Source organism: Pinus tabuliformis, chromosome 3_2, assembly GCF_031772625.1.
Source record: "Pinus tabuliformis cultivar Carrire ecotype Pingquan chromosome 3_2, CPIR1, whole genome shotgun sequence".
NCBI classification, from domain to species: domain Eukaryota; kingdom Viridiplantae; phylum Streptophyta; class Pinopsida; order Pinales; family Pinaceae; genus Pinus; species Pinus tabuliformis.
In genome coordinates, this window is record NC_142302.1 from 504,410,362 (window position 1) to 504,432,534 (window position 22,173).

The 22,173-nt window shown below is 39.7% G+C and overlaps 1 protein-coding gene across 4 annotated transcripts in view; it reads left to right on the forward strand.

Moving 5' to 3' along the window:
• Positions 1 to 20,886, forward strand: part of LOC149181506 (cold-responsive protein kinase 1-like) — a 92,642-nt gene extending 71,756 nt beyond the window's left edge. For all 4 annotated transcript variants that reach the window (XM_089418332.1, XM_089418333.1, XM_089418334.1 and 1 more), the window contains exon 7: positions 20,273 to 20,886. In XM_089418332.1, the coding sequence (XP_089274458.1) occupies positions 20,273 to 20,602 (330 nt within the window). In that variant the 3' untranslated portion in view covers positions 20,603 to 20,886. The remainder of the gene's footprint in view (positions 1 to 20,272) is intronic.
• The last annotated feature ends 1,287 nt before the right edge of the window (positions 20,887 to 22,173 follow it).

Below are 22,173 nucleotides of genomic sequence, written 5' to 3' on the forward strand. Positions count from 1 at the left end.
CTTTGTTATAATGGCATGACCAAATAACATGTCTTATCAATACCAAATGCCCAAAAGCCTAACTCATTTCATATGACACTTTGTTCATATGACACTTTTTAATTAATGAATTTAACTAAAAGGAAAAAACGTAACTACTTGGCAAAGAAATCTCAAATTTTGATTTTCTTATACTACTAGGAATATTTTAGAATATTCAATGGAAATTAAATTCATATCATCCCTCTAATAATTATCCATAATTAAATTAAAGTTCTGAAACTATATTCCAAAATAGACATGCCTATCAACATAATTATTTGTAAAAAATGTTATAATGCTATGGTTTATATTCATCAAAATATATTATTATTATACTACTGTAGCGATATAAATCAAATTGTTAGTAAATGCTAATTCATAATAAACATCAAAACACTTCATCATACATCTCAAGTTGATAAAATTAAAATTAAAAATAAAAAATCATAAGAATTAATTAAATTATAATTTTATTTAATATAATACTAATTATTGTTAGTGATATAAAAAATTAATATCTAAATTAAACATATATACATTTTTAAAAAACATGTAACAAGATTCTTAATCATGGAGATTCACCCACTTTTATTATAGAGATTTTAATTTGTAAATAGGTTTTGTTATTATAACATGATCCAATATTATTAAAGAATATTTTAAAATATTTTATGGAAATTAAATCCTTGCCGTCTACTTAATTATTAGATTAAAATTCTATAAACTTTATTGTAAAATAGACATGTCTATCAACATAATTAAAATTTTGAAAACACTAATTCAAAACAAACATAAAAGTGAAATGAAAGAAAAACACTGTTTCAATGTTTTTGAAATTTTAATTTTTGTATTTATAAATAAAATTAATAACCCTACATAAAATTACAACTAATAATGTACCTTTTATCATGTAAAGAAAAGTGCCCACCATGTTATCATATTCCTTTTATGCTATTAAATTCCTCAAAAGTAATTTGAGAAAACGAATATTCCCTAACTAATAATGTACCTTTTATCATGTAAAGACAAGTGCCCACCATGTTATCATATTCCTTTTATGCTATTAAATTCCTCAAAAGTAATTTGAGAAAACGAATATTCCCTCGACGCACGGAAGAAGAACGTAGAGAAGTATCTGACACTTTCCATTTAGCAACTAACTTTTCGAAATCTCACAAGTAATTTGAGAAAACGAATATTCCCTTGACGCACGGAAGAACGTAGAGAAGTATCTGACACTTCACATTTAGCAACCAACTTTTCAAAATCTCATTCTTATGTATATACCGTGTAAAGAAGAGTGTCGAGATATCAACTTTGTGTAGCTTTAATGTGTGTCGTAGAGTCGCACTAAAAATATTTTGTTGAAAAGTGATAACGGTTGACACTCTACTCTCAAATCTCGCCTTATGCTTCAACTTTCAACGACACTCTCAAACAATAGAATGTAAGGACCATGGACTTTGACATAATAATATGTAGGAATTAGGAATTTGAATGCTTTAAACACTACTCTTTTTTTTTTTTTATTCAAATTCTGATTTCCGCAGTTTATTTTTTATTTTTATTTTAAGGAACATATCTATGCTTTAAAAAAATATCCATGGTAGGCCATGATCAGGGGGAACTAAAAACCAGTACCACAAGCAACCTAGTAGTAACTTATCAGTAATGGGTTTTTGCTTCACATCAAGTTACGGTTAACATAACAAAAATTAGTGCTATGTTAATGGTGAAATATTTTTTTTATGGATATGGTGAAATATTTTTCATAGATATATTTTTAGTCTTTGCCATTTTTAGTCTTTGCCACGCAGGACTATCATTAGGTTAACATTGACCAATCCAAATTATAATGTTTAATTTTGAAAACAAATATTTATTTTTCAATTTTATGGTTTTTTATTAGACCTTGAAAAACCATGTAGGTAATTGCCTCAGATCTCTAGATTAAGAGGAGTTATTATAGATGTTTGATTTTTTCTATAAAATTAATTATTTAATATTTTCCCAATCCATCATATTTCAAAAATATTCCAAAATTCGAAATAGAAAGCTTTTATGGAATGATGTACCAGGGACGTTCAAAGATAAGCTGAAAGATTCCTTATTCATAACATAGAAATCTTGTTTCATCTTTTCCAGTGATGTGCTCGGTTTAAGGCTTAACAGGTGGTTGGTCATGAGTGAGAATATCATCTGTATCCAAATAAGACCAATTAACATCCAAAACCTTCTAATATTTATTGAATCAAAGCCACATGACTACCTCTTCAGCTTCATGCATGGCATTCACATTTATGGTATTTTGTATTGCGGACAGTAGCCGGCGTTTGAGAACCGGAACGCCAACAACACGCATGTAATCTCCTCCAGAATACCAAGACGGGATGGCGTAGCGCGAGAGCGAGGTTAATGAAATGATATCGAGCGATGGCAATATGGTGTATCGAACCGATGGGCGTGACTATCCATAGGCCCCATAAATTCACGTAGAGAAACAGACTGGAGGATTAGGCCACCGTATTAATTAAATAAAATTGTAAACAAATTTAATACGGGTTATTTAATGGTTTTGAAAACGAAAACCTATTCATAATTTTTTTATATTATCTATTCGATTGTGTATTAGATGAAGAATATTTTCATATTATCAAATCTAGAAGTTCATAATTTCTTATATTTTAAAGATTGGAAATTTCTCAATCCCAATTCTAATATAGACCACTCCTACGCGGTAATAAAAATATATTTTTACATGTTATATAATTATATATAATAATATGTTCTTATGGCGTAATTTTAATGTTTATATAGAAACACGCACAGTCTAATTGATAGATGAAATGGTCATTTTTAAAATATTATTTATTTCTGGTAATTTTTTTCCTAAAATCTGATAACGACTTTTAAAAATCACAAGCTTAAGTTGTTTAATCCTAGTGTCTTGGTGGTTTTTTAGGGTGCTGAATGTATTGCATTCATAATTGCATTTTAAACAATAAGAAATTACAATTTTACTAGGAATTGTATTGCCGAATTTTAGTTAAAACATCATATATATATATATATATATATTTGAAATTGTGAAATTAAGCGTGTGTTGATAAGCACTTTGCCATGTTCGTCAAATTTCATAGTTGAAGTTAGAAAGTCAATGAATTTCAACATAATTCTAAAGTTTTGGCCCTCTATCCATGTTGACTCTTTATATCTACTTTCCCTCCATTTTTTGGTGGTAGTTACAACTCCATCAAAGTGCTCAAACACTCACAGTGGCCATCGCGGTTCCATATTTGTGGCTACTGTTGTCACTGCCATAGTGACTGCTATAATGGCCACGACAATGATTGACAATGAACCTCAGTGATTTGTTGCTGCGATTTGTGTGTCAATGACTTGTAGCAAGCCACCTTTTATATATTTTAGAGTTTTTTTCTTGGTTTGCTAGGTTATGTGAGTCTTAGAATAAAATGCCTAAGTTCCTAAACCACATTTTGAGTAGTCACGATCTAGGGACACTCAAAGTCACTCGGGTATTGCACTTGGCCTGAGCCACACCAATACTTAGAATGATTGTATTTTTGTTTACAGAGTTTCGAACTAGTGACCTTTTGTTGGGATGGGGTCCCCTGGGGTCAGTTTTGGGGCAAAAGCCCAAGTTTTGATGTAAAAAGATGTAAAGTCTCCGCAAGTTGGGTCACAGAGTGCGTAGCTAGTTAAAAGTCAAAAAGGGCTTTTTACCCTCGTTTATGTAAAGTTGAGTCTGCTTTTGAGATCTACCCATGCTTCGCGGACCATGGGATTGTATAAATAGGTGTGTCTCAGAGAGTCTAAGGCATATAGAGATGCTTTTGTCAATGGGTATGAAGGAAAAAGTCTAGCACAGAGAAGGAAGTCTTAGAGGGGAAAGACTCTGCAGCTGAGTGAGCAGAGGCCTAAAGTAGTGTGCATAGCTGAGTGTGTGGACCCCTGTAGTTGAGTGCGCAGGGAAGTTTTGAGTCTGTAAACCTTTTGCTGAATATCAATAAAGAAAATTCCTGTGTTTACTCCCTTTTCTTCTGTCATGTATGAATGTGTTATATGATGTGTTTGATGAATCATGGTTTTATAAAATAATGATGTATTGATGTGCGACTTTACTTGATTTGTATTGTTAACTGAACGTAATTAATGTTAAGTGATTACGCGAAGACCACAACGCTTTCTGTTAAAGTTATCAAACACTTAGGTAATTTCAAGTAATTACTGACCTAAGGGTAATCTAAGATGTGCGTAAGTAGCTAATTGGCTTGTTCAAGGTCCACAAAAGTTAGCCATAGACCTTCACAGAGGTTTAGATTCCGATTAAGGGAAGTTACAGCACGAGGCCACATTAGCATAGAGGTCTGCGCGAAGGCAGATTTAGGTCGACAAAAGGACATCACACTAATCTCTGGGTGCAGAAACTTGGTTCCAACATCTCCCCATATTGCTTCGGGTAAGACTTTAGCCCGCGCATCGCTGATTGATGCCGAAAGGGCTAGTAGTGTAAGGATTTGTTTGGTGCAACTAACTCTGAACTTGGGTCAGGACCCCCTAAGCCAACAAATGGTTTCGTTGCCGGGACCGAGATCTGCATAAAGAGATGTGTGATGTCACATCACTGGAATCTGACCAAGAAGGAAATTGAGAAGTGGTTGGATAGAAAGATCCACGAATTCGTGATGCAAGAAAACAAAAATCCGTGCCTGACAAAAGAATAGTGGTTGGACAAATATTTATACATAGAAATACACGAAATCTTCTTCTGCACCTTCCTGATCGAACTATACGAGTGGATCGCTAAATTGGCAGATGACTAAGGAAGGTGGAGGCTTGATGGTTCGATAATGTGGATCCCGTAACTCGCAGGAAGGTTGGAAGCTTTTGAAGATAAGATCGCGCATGTAGTTGATCATTGGCTTGATCGAGTCATCGAGGATTTGTTATAGAGTTCGCGGTTGATACCTCAGTCAGTTACAACGAAGCAGAGCGACGCTTCTTCAAGGGACCGTGAGGTAAGTATTTGAGATCTTTGAATACTTGGATTAAGATGCTCTTGTGTGAAAAGTAGGTTATGCCATTACCTTGATGTTTGGATCTACGTGAAGTGGACGAAGTTTTAGAAATCACGGAAAGGTAGGTCCTGAATATAGTCCATTGATTGAACCTCCTTCAAGTGATGACGAGAGAGCAGTACAGGTTTCACCGCAGATCGTTGTCCAGTTGATAAGGCAGGGATTTTTGCGGATACCTCATCCGTCCACACCACCTCCACCTTCACCTCCACAACATACACCTTCACCCAGACCGCCACCACCACCGCCGGCGGTCAACATGTCGAATACGATGAAGTTGCTAGTTTTCAAGGGCTTAGGAAGTGAGGATCGGGATCACTTTTGGTTTGTTGCGAAGCCTGTGTAGATAACACAACAAATTACGAATGATAATATAAAGAAGGCGGAGTTAGTCACCGCTTTGCAGGACCGCGCGCTGACATGGTATGTTAAGTACTGCACTGATAATTCGTTGGCATCATTGGCAGATACTCAAACTGCTTTGAACAAGGAATTCGATAAGCCTAAATCTGCCTCGCAATCAATAATTGGATTTAAGGAAATCATGATGAGGCCCAGTGAAACGCCATGGGAGCTAGATCAAAGACTGAAGTGCGGGATCCATGAAGCTAATATGAATCTCACAGATAGTCAGAACCATGATTGGTTTATAGCGCGCTACTGCCCCGCCTAAGGAATACTTTGTTGTGGCAAAAGATAGGAACTCAGGCGGAAGCCCTGGAAATCGCGATGAGATTGCATGAGACACCTATCCAGGACGCTTCTTTGGGAGTTCAACAAATTCATGCAGAGTTGCAGAACCTTTGCTTGGAGTTGCAGAGCTTGAAAAAGGAAAAAGCGGCTTAGCCAGAGGTGCGCGAAGAAGTTTGGTGTCTCAAGTGTAAAAACTAGGGGCATGATAAAGATAATTGTCTTGTCTTCGCGAATTACATCACAAGAGGGGGGCCAATGCCCCCAAGGCAGGAAGCTCCAGCAAGACCAAGTGCGGGGCCCGCGCTATGGTGCACTATTTGCCAGGTGGCGGGAAAACATGTAACATATAATTGTCACTTACTACAAAAGTTTGTGTAGACACCGCAACAATTGTTCTGCGATTTCTGCAAATTGGTGGGCCACGATGAGCGCCACTGTTGAAGCTATGAATTAATGATGGAGAGGATGCCTACGTATTGAATGCAAGCAAAAACTCAGCCTTCAGATCAAGGTGATGGGGGAATGCGTAGAGGGATATCTGGGGCGCAGACGAGGTCGAGGGGGAGGAGGACCTAATAGGGCTCATGGGTAGGTCATTTGTTACAATTATAAAATGCGAGGACACTACTCGCGGGAGTGTATGAATCAGACACGCTTGTCATGTCAATACTGCACTCAGTTTGACCACAAAATCGAAGAATGTCCTGTGCTGATGGCCAAGATGCAGGATAAGGCGGTGTAGCCTCAACATCCTACCTAGAACTTATAGATGATCAGGGCCGAGCCCTGCGAAGAGGACCTGAATGTGAATATCGTGTTGCGAAGCGGGATCGTGACTGGTGACGATAAGGGAAATTGGCTTGAAGAAGGTGGATGGGTTTGCAAGGCTCCAGAAAAGGAGGTTGGGTTTGATTTGGAGCGTGTGAAGGAAACGTTCATGGAAGCGAAGAAAAGCTTCGCTGAGGCCTCTACCTTAGGAAGTCAAGACAAACTGCCTACAGAGGTTGACCCCTTTGTGCTTACCACCTTCTTGGAGACTTGTATGAAACTACTGTGCGATAGCAAGGCTATGAAAGGACTATAGGAGTTGATAAACAAATGTGCCGGTAAGGATAATGCTTCTGATGGACCCCGCGTAGTCAGAAAGATTGGTAAGCATAAGGCAAGAACAAGGCGCGAGATGAGGCTTACCGCACAAATAGGAGACTATGAGATGGACCAAGTTATTTTGGATTTGGGGTCTGACGCGAACGTATTGCCTAAACAGACCTGGGAGAGAATGGGGAGACCTGTGCTGCAGTTGTCTCCAATTTAATTGAGGATGATGAACCAACAGAAGATTATCCCCATGGGACAATTGCAGGTTGTTACCATAGATATCGAAGGTGCGAGCGCACTAGCTGATTTTGAAGTGATAAAGATTGTTGATGATAGCAATCCATACCCCACACTCCTGGGAATTGATTAGGCTATCGACATGAATGGGGTCATCAACTTAAAGAAGCGGACAATGTTGTTTGAAAGGAAATTGCTTCGCGTTGTAGTACCATTGGACCATGCAGAAGGACCACACAATACTGAATTGGTCCGCGACTATGAGAAAAGTAATGATGATTTGGATCAGATCTATAAAATAACAACGCAAGAGCAAGACTGGGTTAATCTGACAGCTGATGGACGAATTGCATGGGACCGCGAAAGTTCTTGTACCTAAGATTGAGACGAAGAGTTGGAACATTGGCAAAACAGGCTGCATGAATTATCCACACTGCGCTGCAACATGATGACCAAATCACTATGCTGTGTCATTGGAGGTAAGAAATTTACCTTATTATGATGGGCTAATTGACGTAGATAAATTTTTGGATGCTTTTGAAAGAGAAGTTCTAGAGGATCATTGCTTTCAGGGGATGGATTTGGCACTGCGTGCTATGCTTGCTCGGTGGTGGGGCGCGATTACAAAAGGATGATGAGGATACGATTTGGTCGCCCTGAAGTACGGTTAACCGAGAAATATGATGGGAGGAATGATCTGTGCGATCACCTGGCAAAATGGGTTAAAGTGTAGGGAACAGAGTTGCAAAAAGAATGGGTGCATTTATTCTGTCACACTCTGGATATAATCCATATGAATTGGTATTTGGAAACAGAGCTTGGGATATCTTAAGAGAAGTGTTCTTGAGAACATTCAACTTTGAAGATAGGTTCAAAAGCATTGATGAGGCGCCGCAGGAGGTTAAGGCAACGATCTTTCGAATTCCACAGTATCCTTTGGAATTGGTTCAACCAAATTGGAGCACCTAGTTGCGCCATGCATTGGAATGCTATAATATGACTGCTGAAGCGGAGGATGAGGATCCAAGGAATATCAATATCCTAGAAGCGGAAGGCCACTGCGAGGTTGAAGGTCCGCAGATAGAGAACCTGGATATCACCGCGCCGCTGAAGACTAGGCAGGTAAACATTGGTACTGAAGCAGAGCCTAAATTCGCGAAGATCGGAGATTATTGGGATGATGCCACAATGGATAAAGTTGTTGAGTTACTCCGCGAGTACTAGGATCTTTTTCCTACAAAATTTTCGGACTTGAAAGGCATCATAAGCGATTTGGGAGTGTGATAAAAATAACTTTGAAACCAAACGTGAAGCCTGTTTAGCAGAGGCTATATTGCCTCAATCCCAAATATAAGGAAAATGCTTGCTTGGAATTGGACAAGATGCTTGAGGAAGGTATTATTGAACTAGTGGAGGAATCTTGATTGGGTGAGCCCAATGGCAGGAAATGTTGAAAATGCAACAAGATGATGGATCTTAGTGGAAAGGAGTCGCCTTCATTAAGTGGGCCCTCAAGCTATTTTTGGCGCAAAGTCTATTTTTAGACTGTTTATTTTTAGACATATGGATCATGGTCTATGAGTTGCAGTATGTTGTTTATGGATGATTGGTCATGTTGGGAAAAATAGATGGACTTCTATTGTTGGTTCACAACGGAGTGATCAGAGTCTATTTTTAGACTGCCAGGCTAAAAATAGAAACAGTCAAATATTATTAGCCCTTAGTAGTATTTGGACTCTAAACATTATCATAGTCTCTTGGAGCACTTCAGTTCGAGCTACGGATGTGGCACATGCAGCTGACAAAAGGAATCACGTGGTTTCTTATGTGTTAGTTGAGTTATTGCATGGAGGACTTCAGTTAGAACTCATGCATGTGAGTTCTGTGGAGTTGGATGTGGAGTTGATGGAGTTGTGTTCAGTTTGACTTAGTTAAACTAGTTGTATTTTAGTCTAACTAAAGAATACTCTAGTGATGAGTTGTGTGAATTAAATATTAATTAATTCACTGATGATTAACTCATAAAGAAACTAAAGAATACATCAGTTAACTCAGTGCATGGATAGTTCAACAGAGATAGGTGTTAGAGGTAAGTGAAAGGGTGAGTTGTGACTATCAGTGGTGCATGAGATTTGCACATGCATGGGATTGAGTTATGCCAATGAGGATTGCGCAGTATGGGCCAATATCTAGGCAATTGTAGCCTGTGTTCACGTGATTTTCACTTGGCATTGTGTAGTGGAGGCAGGCAAAGCAGCGGAGGAGATTTGAACCTGTGACTTGTCCGGATCTGAGCTAGTTTTGTGTGTAACAGGTGGAGATAGTACTGAGTACTTGTGAGGAGTATTGTACTATGTATTGTTACATGTTCTCAATCATTATAATATACAGATACTGTGGGGTTTTCAGCTGTATGCTTTCCCTGGGTTACATATTGTGTTAATGTGCGCATGCGATTGATGTTTCATTGATTTTAATGCTGCTAAATTGATGATCAACATAGAGGAGGTTATGTATTATGCATGTATTCCGCAATAGTGTATAATCGGGATAATCTCTGTGAATAAGTGTTTATTATTCAAAATTTCTACAGGAAAAGAAGCAGAAGGGAGAGATAAGGATTTGCGTAGATCTAAGAAAGATTAACGATGCCTGCGTTCATGATCCTTTTCCGACAACGTTTATTGATGAGGCATTGGACAACGTTGATGGATTCTGTGGATATTATCAGATCAAGATTGCGCCAAAAGACAAGAGTAAAACAACCTTCGTGACGAAATGGGGGTGTTTTCAGTACACAGTGATGCCCTTCAGACTCAAGAATGCGTTGGTGATATTCCCTCGCATAGTCATCGCGACATTCAAAGAATTTATTCACAAATTCTTGGAGGTATATTTTGATCATTGGACAGTGTTTGGGTTGGTAAAGCGCCATGTAGCCAATCTGCACTTAATGTTGGATACGTGCCAAAGGTATTAGATTGCACTGAACTTGAAGAAGTGCTTGTTTTGTGTCCCCTTTGGGATTTTGCTGGGTCATGTGGTATGCAAGCAAGGACTCATGGTGGACCTTGCCAAGATCGCGGTAATAATCAATTTGGAAGCCCCAAGTAGTGTTAAACCACTGCACGCAACACTGGGCCATACTGATTTGTATCGAAAGTTCATCAAGGCTTATGCTTAGATTACCGCGCCCATGGAGAAGTTGCTAAATAATGATGCTACATTTTGTTGGGAGCAGTGCTGACACAGGTTGGTGAAGGAGAGATGGATAATCCTATAGCATTTGTGAGCAAAAAGTTGTCAAAAGTAGAAAAAATTATTCGACAATAGAGTGCGAAGGATTGGCTATGGTGTACGCGCTCCAAAAATTTCGACACTATCTGTTGGGCAAAAATTTCAAGATGTACACAGACCACTTTGCCTTAAAGTACCTAGTTAATAAGTTTGTGTTTGGGGGGGGGTGGAGGAAGATATGCAGATGGTTGCCGTTGTTTCAAGAATACGACTTTGAGGTAATTGTCAAGCCAGGAAGGTTGAATGCAGGACCTGACCATTTGTCATGCATTGAAAAGGGAGAGGAGCCTACTAATTTGGAGGAAGAACTGGCCGACGCGCAACTCTTTGCGGTGCGTGTAGCGGACAACCACTTTGCAGATAGTACGCGTAGTTGATTTCTCAATAATTTCCAGACATTTGTATCAAATGGGATCAGACGAGATACTCTGACGGTATGTGCCTGATTTCGAAAGAAACAGCGTCCTTGCGGAGGCTCATGGAGGAGTTGCAGGAGGGCATTATGCAGGAAAGACAACAACGCAATTTTTTTTTATTGCGGAGGCTCATGGAGGAGTTGCAGGAGGGCATTATGCAGGAAAGACAACAACGCAATTTTTTTTGCGCTGGGTTGTGGTGGCCTATGCTGCATAAAGATTCCAAAGCATATTGTAGGGCATGTGATGTATGTCAAAGAACAGGCAAGTAATCGCGAAGGAATGAACTGCCTCTGAATCCTTAGGTGTTGTTATAACCATTTGAGAAATGGGCTATTGACTTTGTAGCACTGATTCAACCTCCCTGTAAGAAAACAAGTGCATGATATATCATCACCGCGATAGAGTATTTGACCAAATGGGTGGAGGCACAACCTGTAAAGGATTGTACAGGGGCTACAACAAGTAAATCTTTGTCCGAGTATGTGCTAACTAGGTTCGGGTGCCCAAAAGTGTTGATGAGCGATCGCGGTACGCACTTCCTCAACGAAATGATTAGTGCGTTGATAGAAGAATTTCAGGTTTATCATCAGAAGAGTACACCATATCACCCCTAGGCTAATGGAATAGTGGAGGCCTTCAATAAGATATTGGAGAATGCGCTGACAAAGATTTGCAACGCGTAGCGGAATGATTCGGACGTACGTGTACCGACAGTGTTATGGGCGTACATGACTACTTGCAAAAAACTAACAGCTAAGACACCTTTCCGGTTGGTCTATGGTGTAGATGCTGTGATGCCTATGGAATATATTGTGTCTAGTCTATGCATAGTAGCCTTCACAGGGATGGCGAACTGCGGAGCTATGGAAGAATGGCGTGCACAATTGATGGAGCTCGAAGAAGACAGATTCTTGGCTAGATTTCATCAACAATTACAGAAGGAACGTGAAAAGGCATGGCGCGATCGACATATCAAGTTGCGCACATTTAAGGTAAATGACTTGGTTTTATTATATGATAGTAAGCTCGCTAAATTTCCAGGAAAGTTTTAGATGCACTGGTTGGGACCATATGCCATCAAAGAAATCACAGATGGGGGCGTGGTTCAACTCACAAAGTTGAACGAAGAACCTTTCCCGGGAAAAGTGAATGGGAGCTGGTTAAAGCCGTATATAGGGGATCCAGCTCAAGGACTACATGACGACAACACAGTGTTAGTGCTCCAGGCAGCTGCAAGAGAATGCGAGACTATAAACTACACTGCCTGGTTTGTAGAGCTAGGTAACAGAGGAGTTGCGCAAAAAAGGGTGATGTCACAGTCTCAGAAGGTGAACGAAGGGAGCTGCGCTATGAGGGGAGATACCGCGCAACATAACCAGAAAATGATCTTACAGTCACTGTTCAGGATTTGACAGCGAGGAGACGGTTAAGAGTAGAGGGCGGCATTTAAGGCTGAAATCTTTGAAGATTTGTCACCAAATCAACATTTATGGACGAATTTTGGGGGGAACGATCGGATTTGAATTCAAACTCGCCTATAAATTACCTATGGCCGTCTAGTAGAGAACACTTTGCATCCCTAGAATTTTTGAGCTGTGCTGTTCGTCGTTTATGAATCCTCAGTTTTTCGCAGATTTGGTCACAAGCTTTGTGTTTGATACTTTACCTAAGGATACCCAACAGTTTATTCGCAACACTATGTCAGGACCAGGTGAGACTGCAAGCACCGGAGGAATTGTTGCCTCCGAAGGAGCGGCTCCAGAAGTTGTGAGCATGGAGGCTCCGGCTCCTGTGCCTATGGCGCCGAGGTCGCCTAGGCCGAAGCCTACACCAGTGCGTGAAAACCCCAAGCTAAAGAAAGACAAGCAGAAGAGGCTGATGCCAGTGCGCAAGTCGCCGAGAAAGCACTCTACTACCCAGGCCTAGAAGAAAGATAAGCCGCTAGCGAAGGATAAGGAGAAGGTGGTAGATTTAGAGGTCGAAGAGGGCGCAAAGGATATAGATGCTGAGGGCGTGGAGCCCATCTCCAAGTTGTCGGATTATATCCCTTTGCGTAAAGGAAAGGTGAAGGTCACCAAGGACCTAGACGCAGAGAAATTCCTCATTCATATGCCCTTGCTACCAGAAAGCATCACCTTTGAAGGCCCATGCCTAGCGCAGATTCCCCATTTAAAAATGGAAGACTAGGATTTGGTTGACCATGAGAGGTTCCCCACCTCGCAATGGAGAATTACATGAAGCGGGTGTATTACAAAGAATCAAGTGTCACTGCGTTGGAGCCAGTTGAGTGGATTCACAGAGTAAATCAATCGGGGTTGTTGAACCTGCTATGGGTGCCCCACTACCACCGCTCCAACATCAATATCATCTGCATAAAGCAACTGCTGACTCTGGTGCATGATGGGTGTTTATGGTTGAGCGTGCCTATCCCCATCACAAACATGCTTATCCATTGGATCACACTCCTGCCACATTCAGGCTTGAATCCGGCCAAGGAGTTTGGCAAAAAGACCAGTGAGCGCGACTTGGCAGAAAAGATGAAGAAGAAATTTGACCTAGTCAAGAAGCCGCATGGGTACTCCATAACGTCCATCAACGACCTTGCGGTACAAATTGCCACGCAGATATTAGCTGGTAAAGTCATGAGGAAATGCCGCGCGGATGAGATTCTGATGCCCGTGATCTCGTTCGCTGCACAGTGCACGGAGGGTGTGTAGTTTAATTGGTCGCACTACCTTTGTAGCGAGTTCCTTGCGAATTGTCGCGAGGCTCATGACAAAAGCAAGACCTTCCACTACGCGTGGTTATTACTCTCCATTGTGCTAGTTGCTTGGGAGCTGCCAAAGGACAGTTAGTTTCCTCCCGTGGGGAAAGGATTGCCGAAGGCTGCATAGTTTGCCTCCCTTTGGGCCACAAAGGACTTCGCGCCGGTAACAGAGACAAATTTTTTTTGGGTTTTGATGGAGGTGAGCATTCGCATGGCCATCAACCAACAACCACGGTTGTCCCCGATTGTATATGATCAGTACACGGAGTTCAAGGCAGAATTTCACCGTGTGTATATCAGGGTGCGAAAGGATCCGCAACAGAAGTGGTTTGATCTACCTTATCTTGCCACGGATGATGTCATTTAGGAAGTCATCAAGCGCTGGCTCGTTGATTGGCACTCTTCGTCTGATCTGGCTACGGGTACTAGAAAAAAGGCGCGGGGAGTTCTGCGGAAAAGGAGGAGGTAGCAAAGTAGGTGGTCCAGAAGTTGGCCGCACAGCGAAGGAAGGAGGCTGAGGAGAAGGCTCGACTAGAAAAGGAGCGTGCTGCAAAGCAACAGGTTGAACAGGGACAACGTGACTCCGAGCAAAGCAGTAAATCCCCTTTGTCGCAGTCCGAGGAAGAAGAACAGTCAGAGCAAGGCAGTGGCGGTGATGAAGGATAGAGCACTCCATTTCGGGTGAAGAGGTACAAGGAACAACAAAAGGAGGGGCCCCAGAAGAAGTCAAAAGCGACAAAGCCACTGCTCGATCCCATTACACTCACAGAAGGCAATCTCAATGAGATTGGGGATAAAGTGCATGACACCATTGCAGAACTATTGCAGTAGTTCGAACAACAACACCTGCAGTTGATAGGCACTATTTAGAAGGATCTGTGCGATTTGCAGATCCAGACCTGCAGGATCCAGGTGGGCGTAGGGCAGGTGAGCACTGCACAGACAAGTCGGGCACCAGGGACCAGTTAGGCTGCCGAGATGGTCAGGTCAGTGGATCTCTGGGCAGTCACGTTCCCTGAAGGGTCCTTGAGCGCAGAATCCGCTGATGACAAGGTCATTGTAAGTAATTTGAAGAACATTGGCCTCAACCTTGCAACGCTCCCCAACGAATATCTTCACACGCTGCAGACATGTGTGACAACGAAATTAAGAGCACAGGAGCAACGCGCTCTCAGCTTAATAAGTGAATATCAGGTGAACAATGAACAAATGTTCGTTGAGAAGACGGAAGCCTTGAAGGCAAAGGAAACAATCCAGGTGCAGAGCGCCCAGCTGACGGTCGCGGTTGTAGAGGCATGCAGGACAATGTTGGAGTTGCACATACCTGAGGAGGCACCGCTTGAAGCTAAGATCTGGAAGCTAGCTACGGGCATCCGCGATGCTAAGGCAAAGGTGGCCAGAGTTCAGTTTGAATTGAATATGAAAATCATAGAACTGGAGCTCAAGTCATAGCCTTCGACTCCGCTAGAAGTTCGGGAACAACGCGAAGTTGCTGTTAAGGAAGGAATTGCTACTGTGGATGCCGCGGTTGTTGACTGCACATCTCTGTTTGAACAGGCCATGGAAGTGGTGACGACCCTGCAAGAAGATCCCACCCTGCAGATCTTAAGTACAGAGATCTGTGAGATGCAGCAGCAGTATGACGAAGTAAGGGTGACGACGTGCTCCATTGCTACAACACGCCTTGCCAAGTTGTAGGAGGCTAAGTAGTTCCTACGTAGGAAAAGGAAGAAATCCTTAAGGCCAAGTTGTGGCCTTGGTTGGACGAAGCTTACCTAGTTTTGGCTAATATACAGGAAAAATTGGCGAACTTGCAGACTACACAACAGAAGATCAAGTGAGTCGGTGAAGGACTAGCCACAAAAAAACTGGTAGAGCAAGTGAGGTAGGCAGCCACGCAGAGTGCGGTTGAAGTCGCAGTTGTGCAGGTAGAATTGGGGGATCTTCGCAGCGAAATCACTGTGTCAGTTGAGTGACTCGAGGGCGAGTCACGACATATGTGTTGGGGGCTTGTTTGGACGGGGTCCCCTGGGGTCAGTTTTGGGGCAAAAGCTCAAGTTTTGGGAAAAATCTCAAATTTTGGGGCAAAAGCCCAAGTTTTGATGTAAAAATATGAAAAGTCTCCACAAATTGGGTTGCGGAGCGCGTAGCTAGTTAAAATTCAAAAGTGGTTTTTTACCTTCTTTTATGTAAAGTTGAGTGGGCTTTTGAGATCTATCTATGTATGGTTCGCGGACCATATGGTTGTATAAATAGGTGTGTCTTAGAGAGTAAGGGATATAAAGATGCTTTTGTCAATGCGTACGAAGGAAGAAGTCTAGCGCAGATAAGGAAGTCAAAGGCTCTGCAGCTGAATGAGAAGAGGCCTAGAGTAGTGTCCGAGTTGAGTGCGGAGACCCCTGCAGTGGAGTGCACAGAGAAGTTTTGAGTCTGTAAACCTTTGTTGAATATCAATAAAGAAGATTGTTCAAGAAATTCTTGTGTTTAGTCCCTTTACTTTTGTTATGTATGAATGCGCTATATGCTGTGATGAATGATGGTTTTATAAAATAATGATGTATCGATGCGCAATTTTACTTGATCTGTATTGTTATTTGAACGCAATTAATGTTAAGTGATTACGCGAAGATCACAACTCTTTCTGTTAAAGTTATCGAACACTTAGGTAATTCCGAGTAATCACTGATCTAAGGGTAATATAAGATGTGCATAAGTAGCTAATTGCCCTGTTCAAGGTCCGCAAAAGTCAGCTATAGACCTTCGCGGATGTCTAGAGGCCCATTAAGGGAAGTTACAACACTAGGCTGCAGGAGCATAGAGGTCTGCGCGAAGGCGGATCTAGGTCGCCAAAAGGACATCACACTGATCTTTGGCCGCGGAAATTTGGTTCTAGCATCCCCCTATGCTGAAAGGGCTAGTAGTGTAGGGATTTGTTTGGCGCAACTAACTCTGAACCTGGGTTAGGACCCCCTAAGCCAACACCTTTACACCACGAAGTGCTTTAACAAATCACCTTTTCACCATCTATTCCATGCTTTCTGAGTGAATTTTTTTAAATATTATATCACTTACATATATTGTAGTTTTAAAAATTATTTATTATGTGTGTGTGTGTGTGTGTATATAATTTTGTATTAATTTAATTCATCTATATATAATTTTGAAATACATATATAAATTTGTAATATATATAAAAATAAATTTAGTGGTTAATTTAATTTAATTTTTATTGGAAAATTCTAATTCAATTCGAATCCCATCGTTGTTGAAGTCGAACCCGAATGATGTCACATAGGTTATAGGAACTCTTAGATTTATTGTCAATAAGATCTAAGAGTTCCTAAAATCCCCATCCCTAAATTCAACGTAGTGTAGCGAGGTGATTAGACATATTTTTCAAAATTGAGTTTAATAGTTTGTAACATAAGAAAACCTTGCTCACACTAGAGAAAGTGCCCTAAGGGGATTGTGGGCGACTTCTGTATGCCTAGACACTTTGGCCTCTTGTTTGTTATTTTCATGCGTTGTGAAATAATATATTTACTATGTCAAATGCTTGAATGTTCTTTTTTGCCAATCTTTTCCATTTCGCCTTCTCCATCATTCTATTGTAGGCAATGAATTATTCTCAATATTTAACAATCATGGTTGATATGCCAATGTGGTTTGTCCTTTTTGTTCGATTTTTCATTAGGACAGTGGTGTTGATAAATTGAAATACTAGTGGTGATGAGGAAGAACTAGAAGTAGGCAACACATTCCGTGGAGAGGGGGAAGATATGGAAAGGGACAATAATCATGAAACTCATAATGATGATGTATAGGAATACAAAGAGACTTCAACACTCTTGCAGAAGCGTGTGACAAAACTTAGGGGAGGTGAAGGGGGTGGAACTATAAAATTTATATGTTCTCATTGTCATAAAACTTACACAGGTTCATATGCCTTTATGAGAAAGATTCTTTGTGGGATTATGCCATGGGATTAAGGTAAATTATAAGAGTCAAAACTTGTGTCCATGTGCTAGTGAAAAATATAAACAATTACAAAGGAGGAGGTTGTACAAAATAAATCCAAATATTCAAGTGTTGAATTTGAGATGCTAATATCACATTGAATGTTTGGTGGTCAATCCCCATCCCTCCATTGTAGTTGGTTTCATTCATGTGCATTTGATGCATAGAACAATATTATATTTCCTGGACCAAGGTTGTAAGGATCATATGGATGGTTTTTTTTTGGTTTTCTCTATCGTATCATTCAATGTTTTTCTACTCACCCTATTACCATGAAATGGTACAGGCCATTAACGACTAGTATGGTCTCAAATGATTGAGGTGGGTTTGAAAGACAAGGTTGCATCTACATTTTTTGACATGAATTTTAGGAAGTGGAAGATATTGTTTTTGATGGTCAAGTTTGGGCACAAGTTAGGTATGTTTTGCGCTCTGCGAAGCCCATTTATAGTATTTTTTGGTTTGTATATATGGATTGTCGAGCGCCTAGGGAGGTCTATGAGTAGATAAATAACATGCTAGTTAAAATAAAAAAGATTGTAGATCTGAAAAATGTGACCTTCTATGATCATAGTCATAAACATGTGGTTAAAAGGTGGGATAATCTAAATGTTCCACTCCATGCATTCGTATACGTCCTTACAAACCTAAAATTATTCTTTGTCTTGGTTGGCTTAACCAACACTTGGGGTGGGCAATGGCAAAATCACACAAATATCTAGAGGTATAAAACGGGGATGTGCTTTCATTGGACAAGTTGGTCTTTTGATGAGAAGCATCGTGTTCAAGTATGAAGTCAATCGAGCAAGTACATCAGTGAACATGGATTATTTGCTAATTTGCATGTAACTAAATATTAAGATAGATTGAATTCAATTAAATGATGGTACATGATTGACTCCTTTATCTCACCTTTGCATAGATTGGCAAGACAATGCTTTTAAATGTTAACACTTTTTTGTAGAGAGGTGATGGAGCACCTATAGCTTCATTGACAACATGAACAGAAACAATTAGAATATAGACCACAAAAATCTTAGTTTATGTGCACTACAACTTAAGATTGTTGTCCCATTATTGTAGGGCAACAAATAGTGATAAAACATTTGGGATTTGAGAAAACAATCAAAAGGACTAAACATGTTATTTATGGACTAAACATCCCACCCTTTTGACTAATAAAATTCTAGATGCATGATCTTTGCTTCTAGCTTCACAAGATTCAACATTGCATGAAGGCCATGTAATTCTACTCATGTTCCCCAAACACTTCCCCACCTACTCCTGGGACTTTTTTCATAGTTCATGGAAAAAGAAACTAGAAATTTCGTATAATGAACAAAAAAAGAATAAATACCCAATCTATTTCTTTCTCTTATTCAAAAGTCATGTCCAAAACCTAATACTTCATCTTTATCATAACTGGTTTTACAATTTAATTTTGAAATTTGAATTTATTTTTAAAAATTATAACTACAAAATAATTAATGTTGCATAATTAAATTTTTATTATAATTATCATAATTAATTAATTAATCATTTTAATTATTTTTTCAAATGATATTTTAAAATATTAAAATAATTTTAAAATATTTTATTTTAAAATATTACACTTCCCAATGCCAATAATTTTGTTGTGCCACTTACACGTTTTCTCGTTAGTGAGAGCTTAGAAACTTATTATATCTTAGCGACCCGAATGGTGCTAATTTATGTCCTCCATATGGGCTTATCGATTGAAGCTCAATAAGTTAATTATGAAGTTTCAGAATCTAAATTCGAGCACTGGTATTTTATGGTGATGAAATTCAGGTTTCATTTTTGAGTTGTGTCATCTCATCATCTTTATCCCAAGACTCTATAATACATTTATCTCTGGTACGTGTGTATATCGTTATGGTTTGTATATGCGATGTTTAATTATTACATTTTAGAGTTTCCAAGTTTTTGACTTAATTTGGTGAAATAATTTTTATAATTTTTTTTTGGGTTCAAATGATGTGTTTTTGTGGTTTAAAATGTGTGAGGTGTAAATTTTTGTCCAGAGAATATTGAAAATTCCAGAATGATTTTAATAAAATTTGGTGATTTTTTTAGAAAACTAGGTTATAGTGGTCTAGTTTCAGAATTTTGGGGTGTATCAGAAGTTTTGATAGTGCTGAATTTATTTCTATCATCGAAAAAAAGATTCAATCACTTTTGCTATCAAATTTTTTTTGGAAAAAAAACCAAATTCTAAGGTGAAATTGACCCTATAAACAACGCCCCTGGACGCCCCTGGAAACTTCCTATACACAGAAAAATTCAGAATTCAAACTTATTATTCCATTTCCAACGAATTACTATTAAATTCTAAACAAATTCAACCCAAAAAGATATATGTCCAAAAACAAAAAATAATAACAGGGAAACTACGGCGTTTATATAGGTACCGTACTACATGCACTACCTACAATAAGTTACCTACCTGCACAACGTTTTAAATACTGCACAGAAATGTCTCATATAGAGCTAGCCTCTCTGTGGGTATATCGAACACATTTGTAAATGCGCTTGTAAAATTATCTGTAATATAGACTTTTAGTCTGTCAAAACATGTACTGATGGTTTTGGTGATATTGCAGGCCTGGAATCAATTCGAGCGAGATCAAGTTTTAGATATTGTTGATCCATCGTTAGAGGGGCAGTACCCAAGAGAGCAGGCGCTAAAAGTGATCACAATCGCACTTCTATGCACTCAAGGTTCGTGGGCGCTGCGGCCCTCAATGTCAAACGTTGCGTTGATGTTAACCAACAATTTAGATATTACTGTTCAGCCCACGCGACCGGCATTCATAGATGCCTCCGCTGACAGTCCTGCGAATTTCACTCCCGTGCATGAATCTGCGACCTCGGCTGCTGATCCATCTCAGCGATCTTATGGATCTATCAGCGTGTCTTTATTTCCTCGTTAGGCTAACAGACTGGCGTTCATCATTTTACAACCAAATTACTTACTACGCGCATTGAAACTAGGGTTTGTTGCATGCACACCAAGAAGCTTTTGAAAACCGGGATGTTCGAGCTTCAGATGCCTCTCATGATTCAAATTCAATTATTCCTCGTATGTATGACAATTTTCTCCATTTTATTTTCATTCTTGAAGTTCAACTGGAATCACACCTAAAATGGTTGGTTTTTTTACATGTGCACACTGTAACTTATGATTTTATAAAATTTTGTGATGGATTGATATGAATGTTATTGCATTATTTTTTTCCGAAGGTGGCAAAACCTATCAAACTCAGGTGTCAAACCAACAGTGAGGACAGCCATCTCTGGCTGCTATCCGCGAATGTCGGTTTGACTCATCACTGTTATCAAGGAAAACCACGCCACCTGTAATAACCCGCTGGTGGTCCGTAAGGGAGCAGGCTTTCACTCCTGCCAGATGCCTCTGGGTCTTGGGCCGTTAACCTGTTTCCTTACGTCCGAGGAAGACGAGCTCTTAGCCAAGTAGAAACAGATTATAGAATGCATGTGCAAATATTATTTTTTTTTGCAAGGAATTTTTTTTTCTTTAAATTACATCCAGCATTGCACCAAAGAGATAGTGCATTCTTCGGGATATTTCCCACATCCCGTCGAGGCATGGACTATAAAAACCCATAATGATGGATACAAAAATTACTAATTACAAAGACAATTTAGCGCATCATGATGTTACAAAAATCACTAATCACTAAGATAGTGCAAAAATTCCAGAAAAAAACAGCATGCAGTTGCTGTTCCAAATATGAAATCCTAGATAAGTACACGCGTAACCTGGTATCGAATTTTTCCCTCTGAGAACAGAGAATACCAAAAGCTCCACTGTAAAAAACCACAAATCTCAAAAAACCGAATCTGGAACCTGTTACAACGCATCCGGTGTCTAAAAAGCAAGTACAAACATGAGCAAAAGCCATCGCACACACCACCTGAACCTTGTACATGTAAGGTTTGTGGTAAAACTTTCAACTGTACTGAACCCGAAACTCTAAAAAGCAAGTACAATCATGAGCCAAAGCCATCGCTCATACAACCTGAACCTTGTACATGTAAGGTTTGTGGTAAAATTTTGAACTGTACTGAACCCGAAACTCAGTTACCTGCCACAGCCCCTATCCAGGAGAATGCCTTAGCAAACCTGTCGGGTTCCTGATTCCTTATCCTGTAGATATGCCTACAAGAGAGCTGTGTAACCAAGAGACTCAGACTTCAAATATCCTCCATAATGTTAGCCATAGGTTTCTACATTATTGTAGGACATTAACTCAATTAATCCCAATAAAAAAAATTAATGTTAAAACTTACTCTTCAAACTTTGAAGGATGGTCGTGTATGTCCTTTTTATTTTGAAATTGATTAGGAATAGGTTAATTTACATGAACTCAACAAAAAAATTACACGTCAAGATTTTGATCTTTCCTCACGAATAATAGATTCAATTTTAAATATACATATTAAAAAGATGAAATCAAAATATACTATATAACTTGAACTT